At 42.8% G+C, this 15,919-nt stretch overlaps 1 protein-coding gene across 2 annotated transcripts in view; it reads left to right on the forward strand.

Moving 5' to 3' along the window:
• cacng8a (calcium channel, voltage-dependent, gamma subunit 8a) overlaps nt 1–15,919 on the forward strand; it is a 31,460-nt gene that overhangs the window by 8,014 nt on the left and 7,527 nt on the right. The window contains exons 2-5 of one of the 2 annotated variants that reach the window (XM_072448254.1): nt 349–603; nt 4,846–4,929; nt 10,312–10,452; nt 10,820–11,679. In XM_072448254.1, the coding sequence (XP_072304355.1) occupies nt 349–603; nt 4,846–4,929; nt 10,312–10,452; nt 10,820–11,637 (1,298 nt within the window). In that variant the 3' untranslated portion in view covers nt 11,638–11,679. Of the gene's footprint in view, nt 1–348; nt 604–4,845; nt 4,930–10,311; nt 10,453–10,819; nt 11,838–15,919 lie in introns of those variants that run through there. The other variant, XM_072448253.1, reaches the window with a different exon arrangement.

Below are 15,919 nucleotides of genomic sequence, written 5' to 3' on the forward strand. Positions count from 1 at the left end.
GGGTCTTCTGTGCTGGGGGTCTTCTGTGCTGGGGATCTTCTGTGCTGCGGGTCTTCTGTGGTGGAGGTCTTCTGTGCTGGTCTTCTGTGCTGGGGGTCTTCTGTGCTGGAGGTCTTCTGTGCTGGTCTTCTGTGCTGGGGGTCTTCTGTGCTGGGGATCTTCTGTGCTGGGGGTCTTCTGTGCTGTGGGTCTTCTGTGCTGGGGGTCTTCTGTAGTGCAGGGGCTTCACACGATGGATGTTCTTAGTGTATAATGTAATATGTAAACGTGAAAAAGAGCTCTCGATCTCAGTGGCTTCTCTCCTGGTTGAATAAACGTTAAAACATAGTATGGTGTGTCCGTTTGCAGACCTCAGCTTCCTGCCGCGCCCGGCCCTGGTTTGGTGCGAGCGCGGGATCCAGGTGCTGCTGACCACGATGGGCGCGTTCGCCGCCTTCGCCCTCATGACCGTCGCCATAGGGACGGACTACTGGCTGTACGCCCGCGCCTTCATCTGCAACAGCACGGCCAACTCCAGCCAGGACGACGCCAACGCCAACAAGGACAAGAAGGACCCCGGGGCCCTCACCCACTCGGGGCTGTGGAGGATCTGCTGTCTGGAAGGTAAAGGGATGATCGAGGGTCTTTGGGTCTGGTCGTCGCCCCCGGTTACGCATGATTTTTAGCGGGGATTTAGTCTTTGTCTACTTCATGAGGAGGTTCTTAAAGGGACGATCGTCTCACGGTGCAGGAAGAATGTGCCTAATTGTGGCTTTAAATGTCTTTTTGAGGGTCAAGTCGAGCACAAAACGCCAATGGACCATAAAATAAACCCCAAAAACCAGAATGATCTCTTCATACCCTTGTTTGGTAAATTGCAGTCGATGTTTCTGTCTCTTGTTGAAGCCTTTTTAATCCTTTTAATTATAGACAATACACTTGATGCTATAATTTTGCATATCTCCAAAACAACAATTGAAATCATACAAATTGTTCGATATATCTTCCACCTCCATACGGGACTGCAAATATATGTTATGGGGATACAGACCCTTTAAACGTGTGGAAATTCATTAAAATACCAGAATAGAGACAACTGGAGGTTTAAGGGAAGTGAAAAATAATGTGATTTTAAAAAATGTATTTGTAAAACCCTCAGAATATAATGTGAAAACTCAAGTTGTTTCATTATAATTCCAGTGTCATTAAACAAAAGCTCAAACTAATTTCTTAAATAGAGGCACAACAGAGGAGAATATGAAGTATGTCTGATTTACTTTATAGTGTGTAACTTGAAATATAGTCTTATAGTATAGTATATAGTAGCTCTCCAAACCGAACGTTCTCTGGTGTTTGGAGGTCGTTTGGATCAGTTTGACCACATCCCACAGAGAGAGGTGTCGACTTACTCCTCTGGGCTCACACTGATGCTCCTGCTGCTGCTGCTGATGATGATGATGCTCCTGCTGCTGCTGCTGATGATGCTCCTGCTGCTGCTGCTGCTTCTGCTGCTGATGCTTCTGCTGCTTCTGCTGCTGATGCTTCTGCTGCTTCTGCTGCTGATGCTTCTGCTGCTTCTGCTGCTGATGCTTCTGCTGCTGATGCTCCTGCTGCTGATGCTTCTGGTGCTGATGTTGATGCTGCTTCTGCTGCTGATGCTTCTGGTGCTGATGATGATGATGCTGCTTCTGCTGCTGATGCTTCTGGTGCTGATGATGATGCTGCTTCTGCTGCTGATGCTTCTACTTCTGCTGCTGATGCTTCTGATGCTCCTGCTGCTGATGCTTCTGCTGCTGATGATGATGCTGCTTCTGCTGCTGCTTCTGCTGCTGATGCTTCTGCTGCTGATACTTCTGCCTCTGCTCCTGCTTCTGCTGCTTCTGCTCCTGCTGATGATGCTTCTGATGCCGCTGCTGATGCTTCTGCTGCTGATGCTTCTGCTGCTTATGCTGATGATGATTTGGCTGATTCCGCTGCTTCTGCTGCTTCTGCTCCTGCTTCTGCTTCTGCTGCTGATGCTTCTGCTGCTTCTGCTCCTGCTTCTGCTTCTGCTGCTTATGCTTCTGCTGCTTATGCTTCTGCTGCTGCTGATGCTTTGACTGATTCCGCTGCTTCTGCCGCTGATCCTGATGATGCTGCTGCTCAATATGACCCGCTAACACATAGTACAACACGAGTAGAACAACATGAACCTATCACCGGGTTTCAGAGTGATGAATAATTAGCACCGTTACGAGTCACACCTCAAAGTGCACAGTGTGTTCAGCTCCAGGCCGTCGGAAACTGAACTAAAGTGAAAAGTGGTTTAACCCGGAGACGATTGTCAGACACAACGATCGAGGGCCGTTTATTGAAAAGGAAGTGCAGCCACTGAAATCATTAAGTGTGAGGCTGTTTCTGTCGCTGATGTGTCCTGAACTCATCATGAGGTTTACACAGAAACCCTCTTTCTGCTGTTTGTGTGTCGCTTTGACCCAAACAAGTTGGACGATGTCAGACTTTATATGTAAACAGAGACACGCAAGTCCAAGAGTGTTGAGCCCAAGGGTTGTGTCCAAAGAGAGAAAGTCGATTGAAGTGACGTGACAAAACCCTTCTGCAAACAAACCCACCGTCCCTATAATATGTGCCCGGAAACTTAGAGATGACATGGGCTGAATACTAAAGCCACTCATTTATGATATGAAACATGAGTGAGGTTTAACTTTGGCTAAATGTACAGCGTACAGCGTAAACCTTTATGTTCTTTTGTGGGAACATTTAGTTTACAAGGAGTTTACCACGTGCGATGTCAAGGGGGCGCTGTTTCAGAGAACGCCGCACACAAACAACTTTTGGAGTCTCAAATCTAGCGCAATTTTTTTCCGATATTTGTTGTGAACCCCACATTTTTCCGCTGGGACTGTGAGCCGGATGAGCCAAAAGTTTTTTTTATTTCAACTTTTTTTTTTAAACTTTTTTTTTTTTTTTAAATGAATACCCTTTTTTCTTTTTTCTTTTTCTGTCGTTGCTATTGTTGTTGTTGTTATTGCTATTGTATCTTTATTTATACATAACTTTTGATTGATTTGTGTGTTTTTTGTCAATAAAAAAAAAAAAGTTTAATAAATGCTGCTTTTACCCTTAGTTTACGGTTTAAGCCTAACATTCTTTTCGATTTTTATAGATAATTTAGATGTTTACCAATTTAGTGACTATAAATGTTCTATAAAGGAATATTTTGTCATAGTTATTGGGACACACCTGTAGTATATTTAGTGCATTTATTCAAAAATACCGGTACAATTCACATTTTCTTTATGGGAATGGAAATATCATGGGATTACAGTATCGTCTATGATATATGAACATGTATTTCTGATCTTATTCAAACCCGCCTGTAATCAGAGCTTTGCAGAGCGACTTTCACCACTGACTCATCCGTGACTCATCAAATCACATTTCCTCGTTTTACATGTTTTATTTTGGTGTGACTCTGCGTCTGATGCTGAGAGTGGTCTGGGCACTTTCACAAACACGAGTGGGTCAGGATTAGCATCAGGACAAAAGAGCGAGACAGCGGCGCCGTTTTAGTTCCGTGACACGCAATTCGGGTTTGTTTCTGAATCAATGATGCGGAACATTAAAACCGACGCGCTCGCGATCGATGCGGGATCTTGAGTGAGCGGCAAATGTCAGCTCAATCTCAGCTTCAGACTGTCGCTTTTAGTTTTTTACCGTCTGTTTTTTTATCGTCTGCCTGTTTTGTTCTGCACCGGAAACGACCTTCTGCGATCGAATTCTGAAGCCTGATTTACCTTAGTTTTAACTACAAAAACGGAGGCAAACGATTACATTTTATGTCAGTTTTCAGTCAAATGAGCTCAAATAGTAAATAACGTATTTTCTGGAATATAAGTCGCTCCGGAGTATAAGTCGCATCAGCCAAAAAATGCATAATAGAGAAGAAAAAACATATATAAGCGTTTTTGGGAAGATTAATTTGATAAAATCCAAGACCAAGAACAGACATTTCCTCTTGAAATGCAGTTTAAAATAATAAGAGATGAGAGAACATGGTGAATAGGTGTACGTATGCTAACGCTAACACCTTCAGCTACATGACGTATGCTAACGCTAACACCTTCAGCTACATGACGTATGCTAACGCTAACACCTTCAGCTACATGACGTATGCTAATGCTAACACCTTCAGCTACATGACGTATGCTAACGCTAACACCTTCAGCTACATGACGTATGCTAACGCTAACACCTTCAGCTACATGACGTATGCTAACGCTAACACCTTCAGCTACATGAGGCACAGACAGAACTGTGGTAAGTGTCTGGTATGTTAACGTAACATATGAACAGTTATTCAGATAACTATAGCATAAAGAACATGCTAACAAGTTTAGCAAAGCATCAGTTTTACCCCAAATCACTAAATCCATTGAATTCTTCTTCCTCTGTGTCACTTCTAAACAACTCCACAAACTCCAGAGGAAGAGGAAGTGCAGATTCTTCTTCTGCGTCGCTTAGAGCCTAGAGCGCCCTCTTGTGGTTGTCAGTGTGAAAATAACGAATAATATCATATAAGTCGCTCTGGAGTATAAGTCGCAACCCAGCCCAAACTATGTAAAATTAGTTCGGAAAATACGGTAAGATCTTCAAAATCTCTAATATGTCAATAAAATGAAGCAATAAAGAAGTAAATCTTTCTTATTTAAATATAAAACGTAATGAAATCTTTACATTTAGGTTTTCATTAGGTTTTACGAGCCCTGCGCCGACAGAGTTTATAGTTTTACTCTTGTGACGGACACTAAATAAATAAAACATGACTTGACGTCCTTGTTTCTTACTCCTTCTGTGTTTCTGCAGGTCTGAAACGAGGAGTTTGTTCACAAATCAACCATTTCCCGGACGATGCGGACTACGACCAGGACGCGGCCGAGTATCTGCTCCGTGAGTCGCCAACACAGCACGTACTGCAAGAACGACGGGGTTTATAGACCGAAAAGACATCGCACTTATTCTACTACTATCTATCTTCTATTTATCAGGGCTGCAGCTGATGATTATGTAGTTGAAGTCAACTAACGATTAATCATTTTTCTACTTTGAGAATTTGTCCATATTTTGACAGATAAAGGGACAAAATGCAGATTCAAGGCTTCAAAAAAAGAGAATATTGTTAAAAAATCTCAAGTTGCTTATGTATTAATTGATGTTTTTGGCATTTTGGTTCGATATAACGTGAGTCTGTACAAGACAGATAATGACTATAGTTATTAATATTTAACGATTGGTCACTATTAGTCAATTATTGTGATTAATCGTTGCAGCTCTAAAATAGTTTGACTTGTTTCGCATTGCATTGCTTCAATGTTTTTGGCAATGAGGGTAAAAATTTGGCACTTGGACAAGAAAACAACAACTAAGCACATCATTTCAAGTTAAATCATCTTGAAACAATTGAAAAATTTGACGTAGCTTTTTTTCCCCGTTGTCTTTTTTCAATTTTAGTTTAGTTTTTTTTTTTTTTTTTGTATGTGTCTTTTTAATGTGGTTATCTGTATTGTTTGGTTGTCTCACTCAAAAGCAAAAATTTAAGAAGAAAAAAAAAAAAGAAAAATTGAAGAAAAAAACTAAGAGAAAATGGAAAAAAGGAAGACGAATTCAAAAAAAAAAATTAAGGGAAAAAAATTGGAAAAAAAAATGAAAAAAAAGAACATTTAAAGTTGTCCTTGTGACATTTGAACTGAAACACATTACATTTATAGAACTAAAACGAACACTGCTGCTCTGAAGTTGGTCCAGAATAGTTGAAATGTAAGCGTTTAAAATTATAAATTAAAAAACGACTCATTAGACACCACCGTACACGACGTGAACGCAGATGACGGAATCAAACCGGAGCTTCGGTGACTTCTGGGGGGATTTGCTCTGTTTTCCTGGTCCAATAACAATCAGCCTCGTCTTTATTGGACGAGCCTCGTCTGAGGACTCGGTCGTTGCCGCGTGGGCCGCACTCGCTCACCACAGAAAAACCTGGCCGTCTGCCTGTTTTTACAAAGACATCAGCCGCACCGAAGACGCTTACATAACACACATAAACGCTTCTGCCTTTCATTGTGGAGTGTCGCACGTTTAACTTTACGTAACTGAGTCAAATCAAAAACACCAGCAGGTTTCATTCACGTCCTGATGTTTTCTACAGCTGCAACGGTGAATTATTGGCTGTACAAATAATCATCAGAGTCGTATTTTGCTAATCGTTAAACACAAATGAGAAGATAGCGGTATTATTCAGTCTAATGAACAAACCGTTTCCTATTTTCATCAATAAAACACTTTTTTTTTCTAAATGGTCTGTATCTAGAAGCTTCCAGTCGCTATAGTTCAACCTTTATTTAGTTAATGGAGTATTTTAAAGGTCTCACTGTTCAATAAAAACAATGGCTGACCGGTCGATTACTAATATAATCGTTAGTTTTAACCGTGATGTTTAAGACCGTCGGCGTTTAGTCGTTTAATCTGTCAATGGTCTTTCAGTCGACTAACAGTTATATTTCGATAAAACAGTTAGTTCTGAGTTGACTTTTCACACACGCTGTTTCCACGTCTGTGTAATTCGTTGCTTTTGCACCAGATCCCGTCGTTTGCGGTTTGCCAGTTTCACGACGTCAGTCCACGAGCTTCGGCGAATCGATCGACAGCATGTCTTTAGTCCGCCAACACTTTTTTTACTCCAACACGACACGACTTAATGTTCATATTTCCGTAGCAAAGCAGAGGCTAGTTTCATTCTCTGGCCGAGGCAGCCTTTGACAGTGAAAGATCCGCTAACGTTGAATCTCATGTTGCTTTGTTCGGAGTGACGACTGTCGACACGAGTGAATCGTCTGTGACTTTGTGCTGTTCCGGCCCAGGAATCACACAGAAAAGAACAATGAACCAGGTTGAACACTTTGTATCTTGTATTGCTAGAACCTAACTTGAAGAACAAGCTGTGGAACATCTTGACACATGGTTTACTTTAGAATCCCTCTGTTGTCGTATCAGGAGATGAAACACGCAGCGCTCGGTCAAGGACACTCTCATGACTTGAACAGAGTCTCGGTGCTTCTTCAGAGGCAGAAGGCTGTGGGCGGATCATGATACTCTCTGCTGCTCCGGCTCCTATTTGTGGATGTGTCTGAGGCCCAGGTGCTCAGGGCTGAGTCTGCCGGTTTCATCAAATCACCCGCAGCGTTTGTAATAAGTAGCATTATAATGGACCTTGACAGAGAAGTAAGACGAGTTCCCCTCGGTCAGCGCGGAACTTTTAATGGCATGGTCGAGAGGCAGAGCTCTACGGGAGCAGCAGTCACGCAAACATAAAACATTTTATACTATAAATTCTGAATTGTGGCTGAATTATTATTTTTAATCATAAAACCATCACAGCAACTCAGACTTAGGGTCGTAGTTTGCCCCTGATCTCAGGGTCAACAGGAGCGTTGAGGAGTTCATCTGCATAATCATCTTGCATCGGTGCATCTGCTGAGAAAACAAGGCGTGGAACTCACAGCAGGTGGGCGTGGTGTGATGCATTCTGTGAATGGCCAAAATTGTAACAAATAGACTTCAAAACTAGTGCACTGAAAACATAACAAGACATTCCCATGAGCGGTATTACGATCCCCATATGGATGAGATCATCTTAATAAAATAAACTGCATAAATAACATAAATGACACATTTTAGAATAACAGATACAGTCCGATTAGCATAGTCCTGTGCCTTAGATGACAGACAGAGAGGATGGACTGTCCCTGTAAATTTTAAGTAGGATTTGTTCAAATTATTTTTTATTAGTATTTTTGACTGGGCGGAGCATTCTGTGGCCAGCGCCTCTAGGTTCTTGACTAGGTTCTTAGAATGGGAAAAAGCCCTCGGACGCACACTCCATTCGCGGGGGTGAAAGAGAGCGTGGATCTGTCCTTGCGACCTCCAGACCTCGCAACATTCTGCTGATCACTCACGTGTCCTGTGCAAAACGGTTTATGCCGTCCTTGTTGTCTTGGACCTGGCATTGGTTTAGTCCGGTTAAATTATGACAAGCCCATAAGACTAAACCTGATGCGCCGCAGTCTGCACAGGGCATCTCTGGCACCAGGACTAAGATAAGATAAGATAAGATAAGATATTCCTTTATTGTCCCACATGGGGAAATTTCATTGGTGCAACGCAGGTAGATACAGAGGTAGATACAGAAGAACAGATCACTTATAGGAAGTCTGAAAAACACTTTCAGTAGAAGATCTCCTATAAATAAATAAAAACTCCCATAGACAAATAAATAAATACATAAATACCATTGCATGTGATCCCGACAGTAATTGCACATGAATATGTGTCACGACAGCACATAGACTGCACATGAATGCGGGTCAGCGCAGGAGTCTGGGGGTGTGGCTTCAGGATCATTCCCTCCCGTGGCTCTGCTGCTGCCTCCCCTCGTTTATGGATCACACGTCGAGTTTATGAGCACAGAATGTGCTCTGTATTCTGTGCTCAGCATCTCCAGGTTCTGGACCTGGTTTAGTCTCAGTTTAGTTTGGTTGGACTGGGAAAAAGCCCATTCCCCAGGGGTCTCTGTGGCTCCTCCCTTTGGAAGCTACTTCCCCACAGCCGGCCCAATCAGCGCTAAAGCAAAGTGGAAACACGGCTTCAGATTTGTGAATATCTTTTGAAAATACAACGTTATCTATTTAGAGGTTCAATTATTGTTTTGAATTACTTTTCATTCTGTGGTTTGTTAAATTCCACGACACGTTCTCCAGCTCCAGCAGCAGCGAAGGACGGACCAAAATCAGACCACATATTTACTGTACTATTATTGATTGTTTATTTATTCTGATTTAGTCATAGATGTCCTGGGGCAAACTGACAAACCGTGGCTTCGACTAGCACCAGCACACTGACACACTTCCACAAGCCAGAGAGAAGCTTCTTGCTCAAGGATACAACAACCCACACATACAAAGCAGTTTGTTTTTGTCTCCGCTTCGTGTTCCTCGGTGTGTTACATAAATCCATCTATTTCCGCGCTCGCTCTGGTCCGGTCTCCTTCAGCGTGGAGAGCTTTGAAACGGTAGCAGAACGTGAAAGACGCACAAATCCCTGACAGAGGCGTGTTTCTAAAGCTGGACGTGGCGAGAGCAGGTCAACACGTGCTCTTCACCCGAGTATCATTGGCTTTTAATGCGCTTTTATGCAATCTGCGCGCTTCTGTGCTTTCATACACGTGCGGTGTGGACGTTTCTGGCTCAAAATGGCAGGACATTGGACAAAAATGTTCCAGGACAGTTATTGATGTGCAGTCATTTAATAGTTGAAGTTTATATAAGGTCTTTAGTATTCAAACAGTAATTGAATTCACAAGTTTTAGTTTAGTTTAGGCCTAGAAGACAGTGTTCCAGCGACAGAAGTGCTCTTCTGTCGCTGGAACACTGTTTTACTCTATGAATTGCTGATATATTTGACATTATTGATGGTTCTGAGTCTAAATTGTGATGAAATCTACTCCCAGATGTGCTGCAAGAGTCTGTTTTTCTCATTCATTGGTTTTATCTGTGGGGGAAATCCACATCTGTTGAACTGATCGTTTGTAGAGTGCTATATTACAAAACAAAGTAGTATTTGAATGTCCAAGATATGTACAAAGTTACTGAGGTGGACAAACGTTGAGCATCAGATGCTCGAAAGGCCGTGTAACCTCTTTGTGGAGATGGATTGGTTCAGGCCACGTTTGGAGAGTGGAGACAAACCACTGGATGTTGAGTGTGTGAGACCCACGGCTCGCTGTCTGTTCGGCGGCGCACATGACTCATCCTTTTCCGTCCGACGGTACAAACGCTCATCGCGGCATCGTCGGTGTTCAAAAGTCACCTCCAGTTTCCCTCGTCAGCGGTTTTGAGTCTGCCGAGGTTCGAGGCGGATCCTGCGAAGATTTAACGGAACAAATCTGTCAATCTTCAAGTATTCAATAACTCCAGAGGTAGGATGATGATCAGATGTTTGGCGTGCAAACTTCACCACTACTTCCTCTGCTCTGAACACGTCTGAACCGTCTCAATCTTGAAACTGTATCTCCAAAACTGATCCTAATTGTGCCCATCTTTGTCACACAGCAGAATGTACATTAATGTTTGTGCTTCGGCAAAAGTGTCACGTCTTGGTAACACTTTCTCTCGTAAACGTGGCACCTTCTCCTAGTGTCACGCCTCGGAAATCTGGTCCACTTTGAACGAGAGAAGCTCGGCTGAGTTCTCACGGTGCGCGTGCTTTGCGTTTGTGCAGGAGTGGTGCGGGCGTCCAGCATCTTCCCCATCCTCAGCGCCATCCTGCTGCTGCTGGGAGGAGTCTGCGTCGCCTCCAGTGGCTTTTACAAAAGCAAAAGGAACATCATTCTGGGCGGAGGGATCCTGTTTGTGGCTGCAGGTCAGACTTTTTCACAAAAACACACGCACGCACCAAATGAAGATATCACTCTTCTTATGCTAAATGTAAAATCAATATGATAAGAAACAAGAGCAAAGAGGCTGGGCCCGCACACTTTATTAGACAGGACAGCTCAGCGAGAAAAGGGGATGAGCACCATGTGTATTTTTCAACAGAGATAAACACTTTCCTGATTTCCCGATGGACCTCATGGACGCAGCATTACTTGCAATATACAGATCAATTTTGCAGACGTACCGAATTACGTTTTGCCCTGTTGCACAGCATTTCTTTGGGCAAAATCCCTAGAATTTGCAATCCGCATATTTAATCCCGTTTCCGTAAGCATTTCTTACTTTGATTCCAGGTCTGAGCAACATCATCGGCGTGATCGTGTACATCTCCGCCGCTCTGAGCGACATCTCGCCCAAAAAGGACGAGGACAAGAAGTGGCACTACTCGTACGGCTGGTCCTTCTACTTCGGCGGCCTCTCCTTCATCCTGGCCGAGATGGTTGGCGTCTTGGCCGTCAACATCTACATCGAGAAGAACAAGGAGCTGCGCTGCCGATCGCGCACGGACCTCTTCAAGAGCACCACCCACGCCGTGCTCCGCCTGCCCAGCTACCGGTTCAGGCGGCGTTCCCGCTCCAGCTCCCGCTCCACGGACCCCCCGCACTCCCAAGAGAACTCGCCGATCGGAGCGTCCAAATCCTTCAACCTCCCGCCGTCCGCGCCGCCGTTTTCCGTGGCGACGCTGCCCAACCCGCACCACGGCTCCGGCGGCGGCAGCGGTGGCGACATCTCGATGTACACCTTGTCCAGGGACTCCAAGTTGGGCGCGCCTCCGCTTTACGGCACGGTTGACAGGGCGACGCTGTACCAACTTCACAACTACTTCCCCAAAGAGGCGACCGGAGGAAGCGGCGGTGGCGGTGGCGGAGGGGCGATCAACAGCGGGACTCTGCCTTCCCATTCCAAGTCCAACCTGGCGACGGCGGCGGCACAGAACGCGGCGCCGCTGAACACGTCCACCGCCGCCTCTGGGACGACGCAGCAGCCCCCGGTCTCGACGGCGACCATGGAGCGCGACCGGGGCAACGTGGGAACGCTGGACCGACTCACCGCCAAACGGGACCGCGACAGCAACTCGGATACGCTCAACAGGAAGACGACGCCAGTGTGAGGAGAGAGGAGAGGGAGGCGAGGCAGTCACCGGGAACTACGGGTTATAAATATAGGGGAAGTCATCGTTTTAGACATTCAATTGTGTCCAAAAATATAAATTTAAGGTGATGGAAGCTAGGATTGGGGTGAGTTCACACTTGCACCTTCACTGCATTCAAATTGGGACTAAACCTGAGACTAAACCTGGACTTGACCAGAACCAAACACTGGCTTGAACAACAAAATGGCTGCTGGGGTAAGATTTAAGCTCCTGTTGATGTTGTTTAAATGAAACGGCCCTATCCCAGTCCACAGGCCGACTCAAAGTCCAAAAAGAAGTCTGATTTTGTAGATTTAGTCGCGTGTCAACACCATTTGTGAGGCCAAAAGATTAAGCTTAAAGTGCCAATGACAGGTTTTTATGTTTTTCTAATTCTGATTGGATGTATGTATACCTGTTGTAAATATAAATGTTAGTTTTACACCAATCGAGCAGGTATTTGTGGAGAAAAGAGAAAAAAATCTGTAGAAAATGACAGGAAGTGACATCACACCAGGGACAAAGTTTATGCAAAATTTACACAAAATAAACAACTTTTTTGACTCTTTAGATGTTAATTCACATGTATTTTTACATACATACATGTACAAATACAAATAAAAATCATTTACAATACCCGTGAGTGATTTCTGGGTAATTTTCTTGTGAATGTCATCAGTTACAACCAGGAAGTAAAATAATAAAAAGATAAAAAGGTTTATAATGTTTTGCGAAATTAAAAATATCTTGACTGCATTTTAGTTCAATGGGCACTCTCACCTGTCAGAGGCACTTTAAGCTAAATCCAGACCAGATGTTTAGGGAGTTATTTGAATAATATAGTTTCTTGTGACTGACTTGCTTTAGATTAATCATTATAAGAGAAACGTGTGGGTAAACTGTGACTGTCCTGGAGCCTGTGGTACCTGGAGCAGACGTAGTAATCTATACCCGACCGACCCCACCCGAGCCCGCCCGACCCCACCCGAACCCGCCCGAACCCACCGAACCCGCCCAAAAACCCGCCCGACCCAAAATCCTGTCTGAACGGTAATGGTAATCTCACTGAAAATGTCAACAAAAAAAGCCGTCAAAAACATATTTGAGTATGTTCTTGGATTCGCCGTCTCAAGTATTGGAGACTTATTGAATTGGTGTTAAAGTCCATTTGCCTTTTATCCAGTGGTAGAAGTTCTGGATTTATTCATTTAAGCAAATACTATAGATACAAGACCTAAAAATATGACAGAAACGTGAACTTTTAGAGGAAATCTCAAAAATCCTGATCATTATTGAACTGAAGTTTGATTGGATTTGTCGAAAAGCGGCTCACATTGATTTCTTAATTTTCCTTGACATTTGTAATCACACATTTTTGTTCAGATGCCAGGACCATGATCACCCTGAAGAAAAAACCCTCAATCGTTTCAGCAGGATCTAAACAATAAGGAAAATCCAGAAGTGGAGTAGAAATGACAGATCTCTCAAACGTAACGAAGTAAAACGCATCCGCTGTAAAACGTACACATGAAGTACTTTTACCTTTGTACTTTGTCAAACTCCACCACTGCCGCCAATTCCACTGCAAATTTTAGCAAGCTACAGTGTTGTCAGCGTGCGCTTCATTCCTCGGTGCACCAGCAGGGGGAGTCCTCCAGCACGTGCCCCGAGCTCCTATATTTCATCCTGACTCGTTTGTTCTGGTCCAAAGGCTCCGGGACAGTCAAAGGGCTGTTACCGTGGACGACGGTAACGGTGGTAGTGGGGGCAGGGGGGGATTCAGTTTACACTCAGGGGACGGAGCTACACTTTGATTCACAGATGTACCCAAAAACACGGCGTAAACTTGATTGGATTAGCGACGGAGAGCACATCAGTGTACAGTAATATACAGACTTTATAAAGGACCAACGGTTTAGTGTTGAACATATCAAAGGACTTCTAACTCGTACACGTGGGACACTTTTTCAATCTGTCTAACTTAACTAGGTATGTACTATTTCAACTAGAATAATTAATGCGCTGCAAAAAAGGACTCTAGCGATGATGAATAGGTAAATTATACTGTTTTATTTCAGAACGTTAAGCTGAGAAGTTTTACTAAATGTATTGGGTGAATGGACCTACAGAAACACCACAGGCTTTCTCCCAAAACTGAACTTTATTTGATCGTAATTTGAGCCTATTTTGGTTTGTTTACGCTCTGAAAATGTCAGTTTTTACTTAGAAATAACAAAATTCTCCACCTAATTATATTTTGATGTTTAAGTTTTCATTTTTGTGGGACATATTTAATTATAATATTTAATATATAATGACTCATTGATGTTTTATCTAAAAAATGTGGCAAAATTTGAAATTTTACAAAAAAATCCTCTAAATTCAGGTTTACGCCTATATAAAATACTATATTCAAAACCTTCTCCATACCTGTTTTGGATCTAGCAAATGAAGCAAGAAATGTAAACCATTTTTCAGATTGATATGTCCCAAATATAAAATGTTGGAAATGTTATCACATAAAATGCATATGAATATTTTTTTCTCACATTTGTGCAATTAAACTACTAGAGAAGTTTCAAATTGATACCTCAAAATGTAAATATGTTTCTTTTCACCTGCAGTGTCTCGCCCTTGATAATAAATAATAAAAAAATTAATTCATTTTAATTTTGTGGCTTGAAATATGTCTCAAACTTAAGTTAAATAAACCCTTCATAAGTAAAAAACAAACCACTTCTACTTCTCAGATTAAGATTAACATTCTGAATTCAAACAATATAGTATAATCTAGACCTAATTTTTTGCCGTGTGTATTTTATAAAAAAAAGCACATACATGTCTGTAAATGGTAATGTTTTGGGTTCATGAGATTGTAAAACCTTGAATATTGGTATATCATTATATTATTATTATCACGTTGCTGGTGTTTCTAAAATTGTACTGGTAATTGCAGGGTATTTCTACATTTTCTATCTCTTTTCTGTTCTTGCTTTGGTCGTTTTCGGTGGTGTCGTGTGGACAGCATGTGCACTGGAGTCGGATCATGTCCTCGTCCTTGTCGTGGTTGATGGTTTGATTTCCTTCGGGTTGTTTTTTTGTTTTTTTGCGGGCTGGAGAAAGAGAAAAAACTCCTCCAATGGGACTAATGCCTTGCTCGAAGTGTCCATTTCCCCCTCGTTAAGGTTGCTACAGCCATATTTACAGAATACAACCGGCAACCTTCACCCTGCTGTTTTTTTTTTAAAAGTTGATGTTCGAGAATGTTCCGTTGTGTTCATACCGTAAAAAGACCTGCAATAACATGTTACTTTGGGTCATTTTGGAGCTCGAGACTTTCTTTAAATTTGTGGAGTGTTTTTTTTTACCTTTTTATTTATTCATTCATGGATTTATTTCCGTGTGTTAGATAATATTAGGATGCAGCTTAAACAGTTTATCGATACGTTCTTGCCTCTAGCTCGTTACTGCCAGTGTTCGTCCTTAAACAAGACACGTTTAACCTTTTTATACCAAAGATAAGATCTGTAGAATTCACTTAGATCTCGAGCTTTTCGTTTGATCTTTTGATATGGAGGAAAAATAGCTAATTTACCCGACGCGGCAGGAAGATCAAGCAGGGCAAAAATATATAGCTTCTCTTGCCTTCAGAGTTTTGTGCTTCGCTCGCTGATTCTGCAGAAATATGTGCTGTTTTAGCCGCCGTTTTTTTTTTTTTTGTTTCTGCGCAAACAGGCCGTGCGTTTCTCTGACTGGTTGATACGCAAGTCGATCACGTCCATCGTCGGGAAATCAGGAAGCCAGGATGTGCTTCCAGACGTGTTTGTAACGCACCTTAACCTTACAGTATTTACCTGAACCTCAGTGAAATAAAGGATACTACTCCTTACTGTAAACGGCCAGGGTGTGTTGGATTCAGGGTAGTTAACGCCTCCCTTCAGACAGAAATAAGGCAGTTCTTTTCCAGAGCTGCGTCGGAGCTGAAGAAGCCTTTTGAATGAGTGGTCAAATACTCTATATTCACGGTTTTAAAAAAGGTCTAGTTGGCTGAATTTAACCTTCTTTTGCTAATGACCGAAGCTGAATAACTGAGGTATTAGTGTAGTAGTCTGGACCGCACTAATGGAGACCTGAGACCACCGGATCCCGAGATCGAGACTTGGTGTCAAGATCGAGACAGAACCAACATTTTTGAGGATCAAGATCAAGACAAGACAAAGAGCGCTGAGTGTCAAGATCGAGACAAGACAGAGGCCGCTGA

This window comes from Eucyclogobius newberryi, unplaced genomic scaffold, assembly GCF_026437365.1.
Source record: "Eucyclogobius newberryi isolate DKJ021-1_F unplaced genomic scaffold, fEucNew1.0.hap1 SCAF_16, whole genome shotgun sequence".
NCBI lineage: Eukaryota > Metazoa > Chordata > Actinopteri > Gobiiformes > Gobiidae > Eucyclogobius > Eucyclogobius newberryi.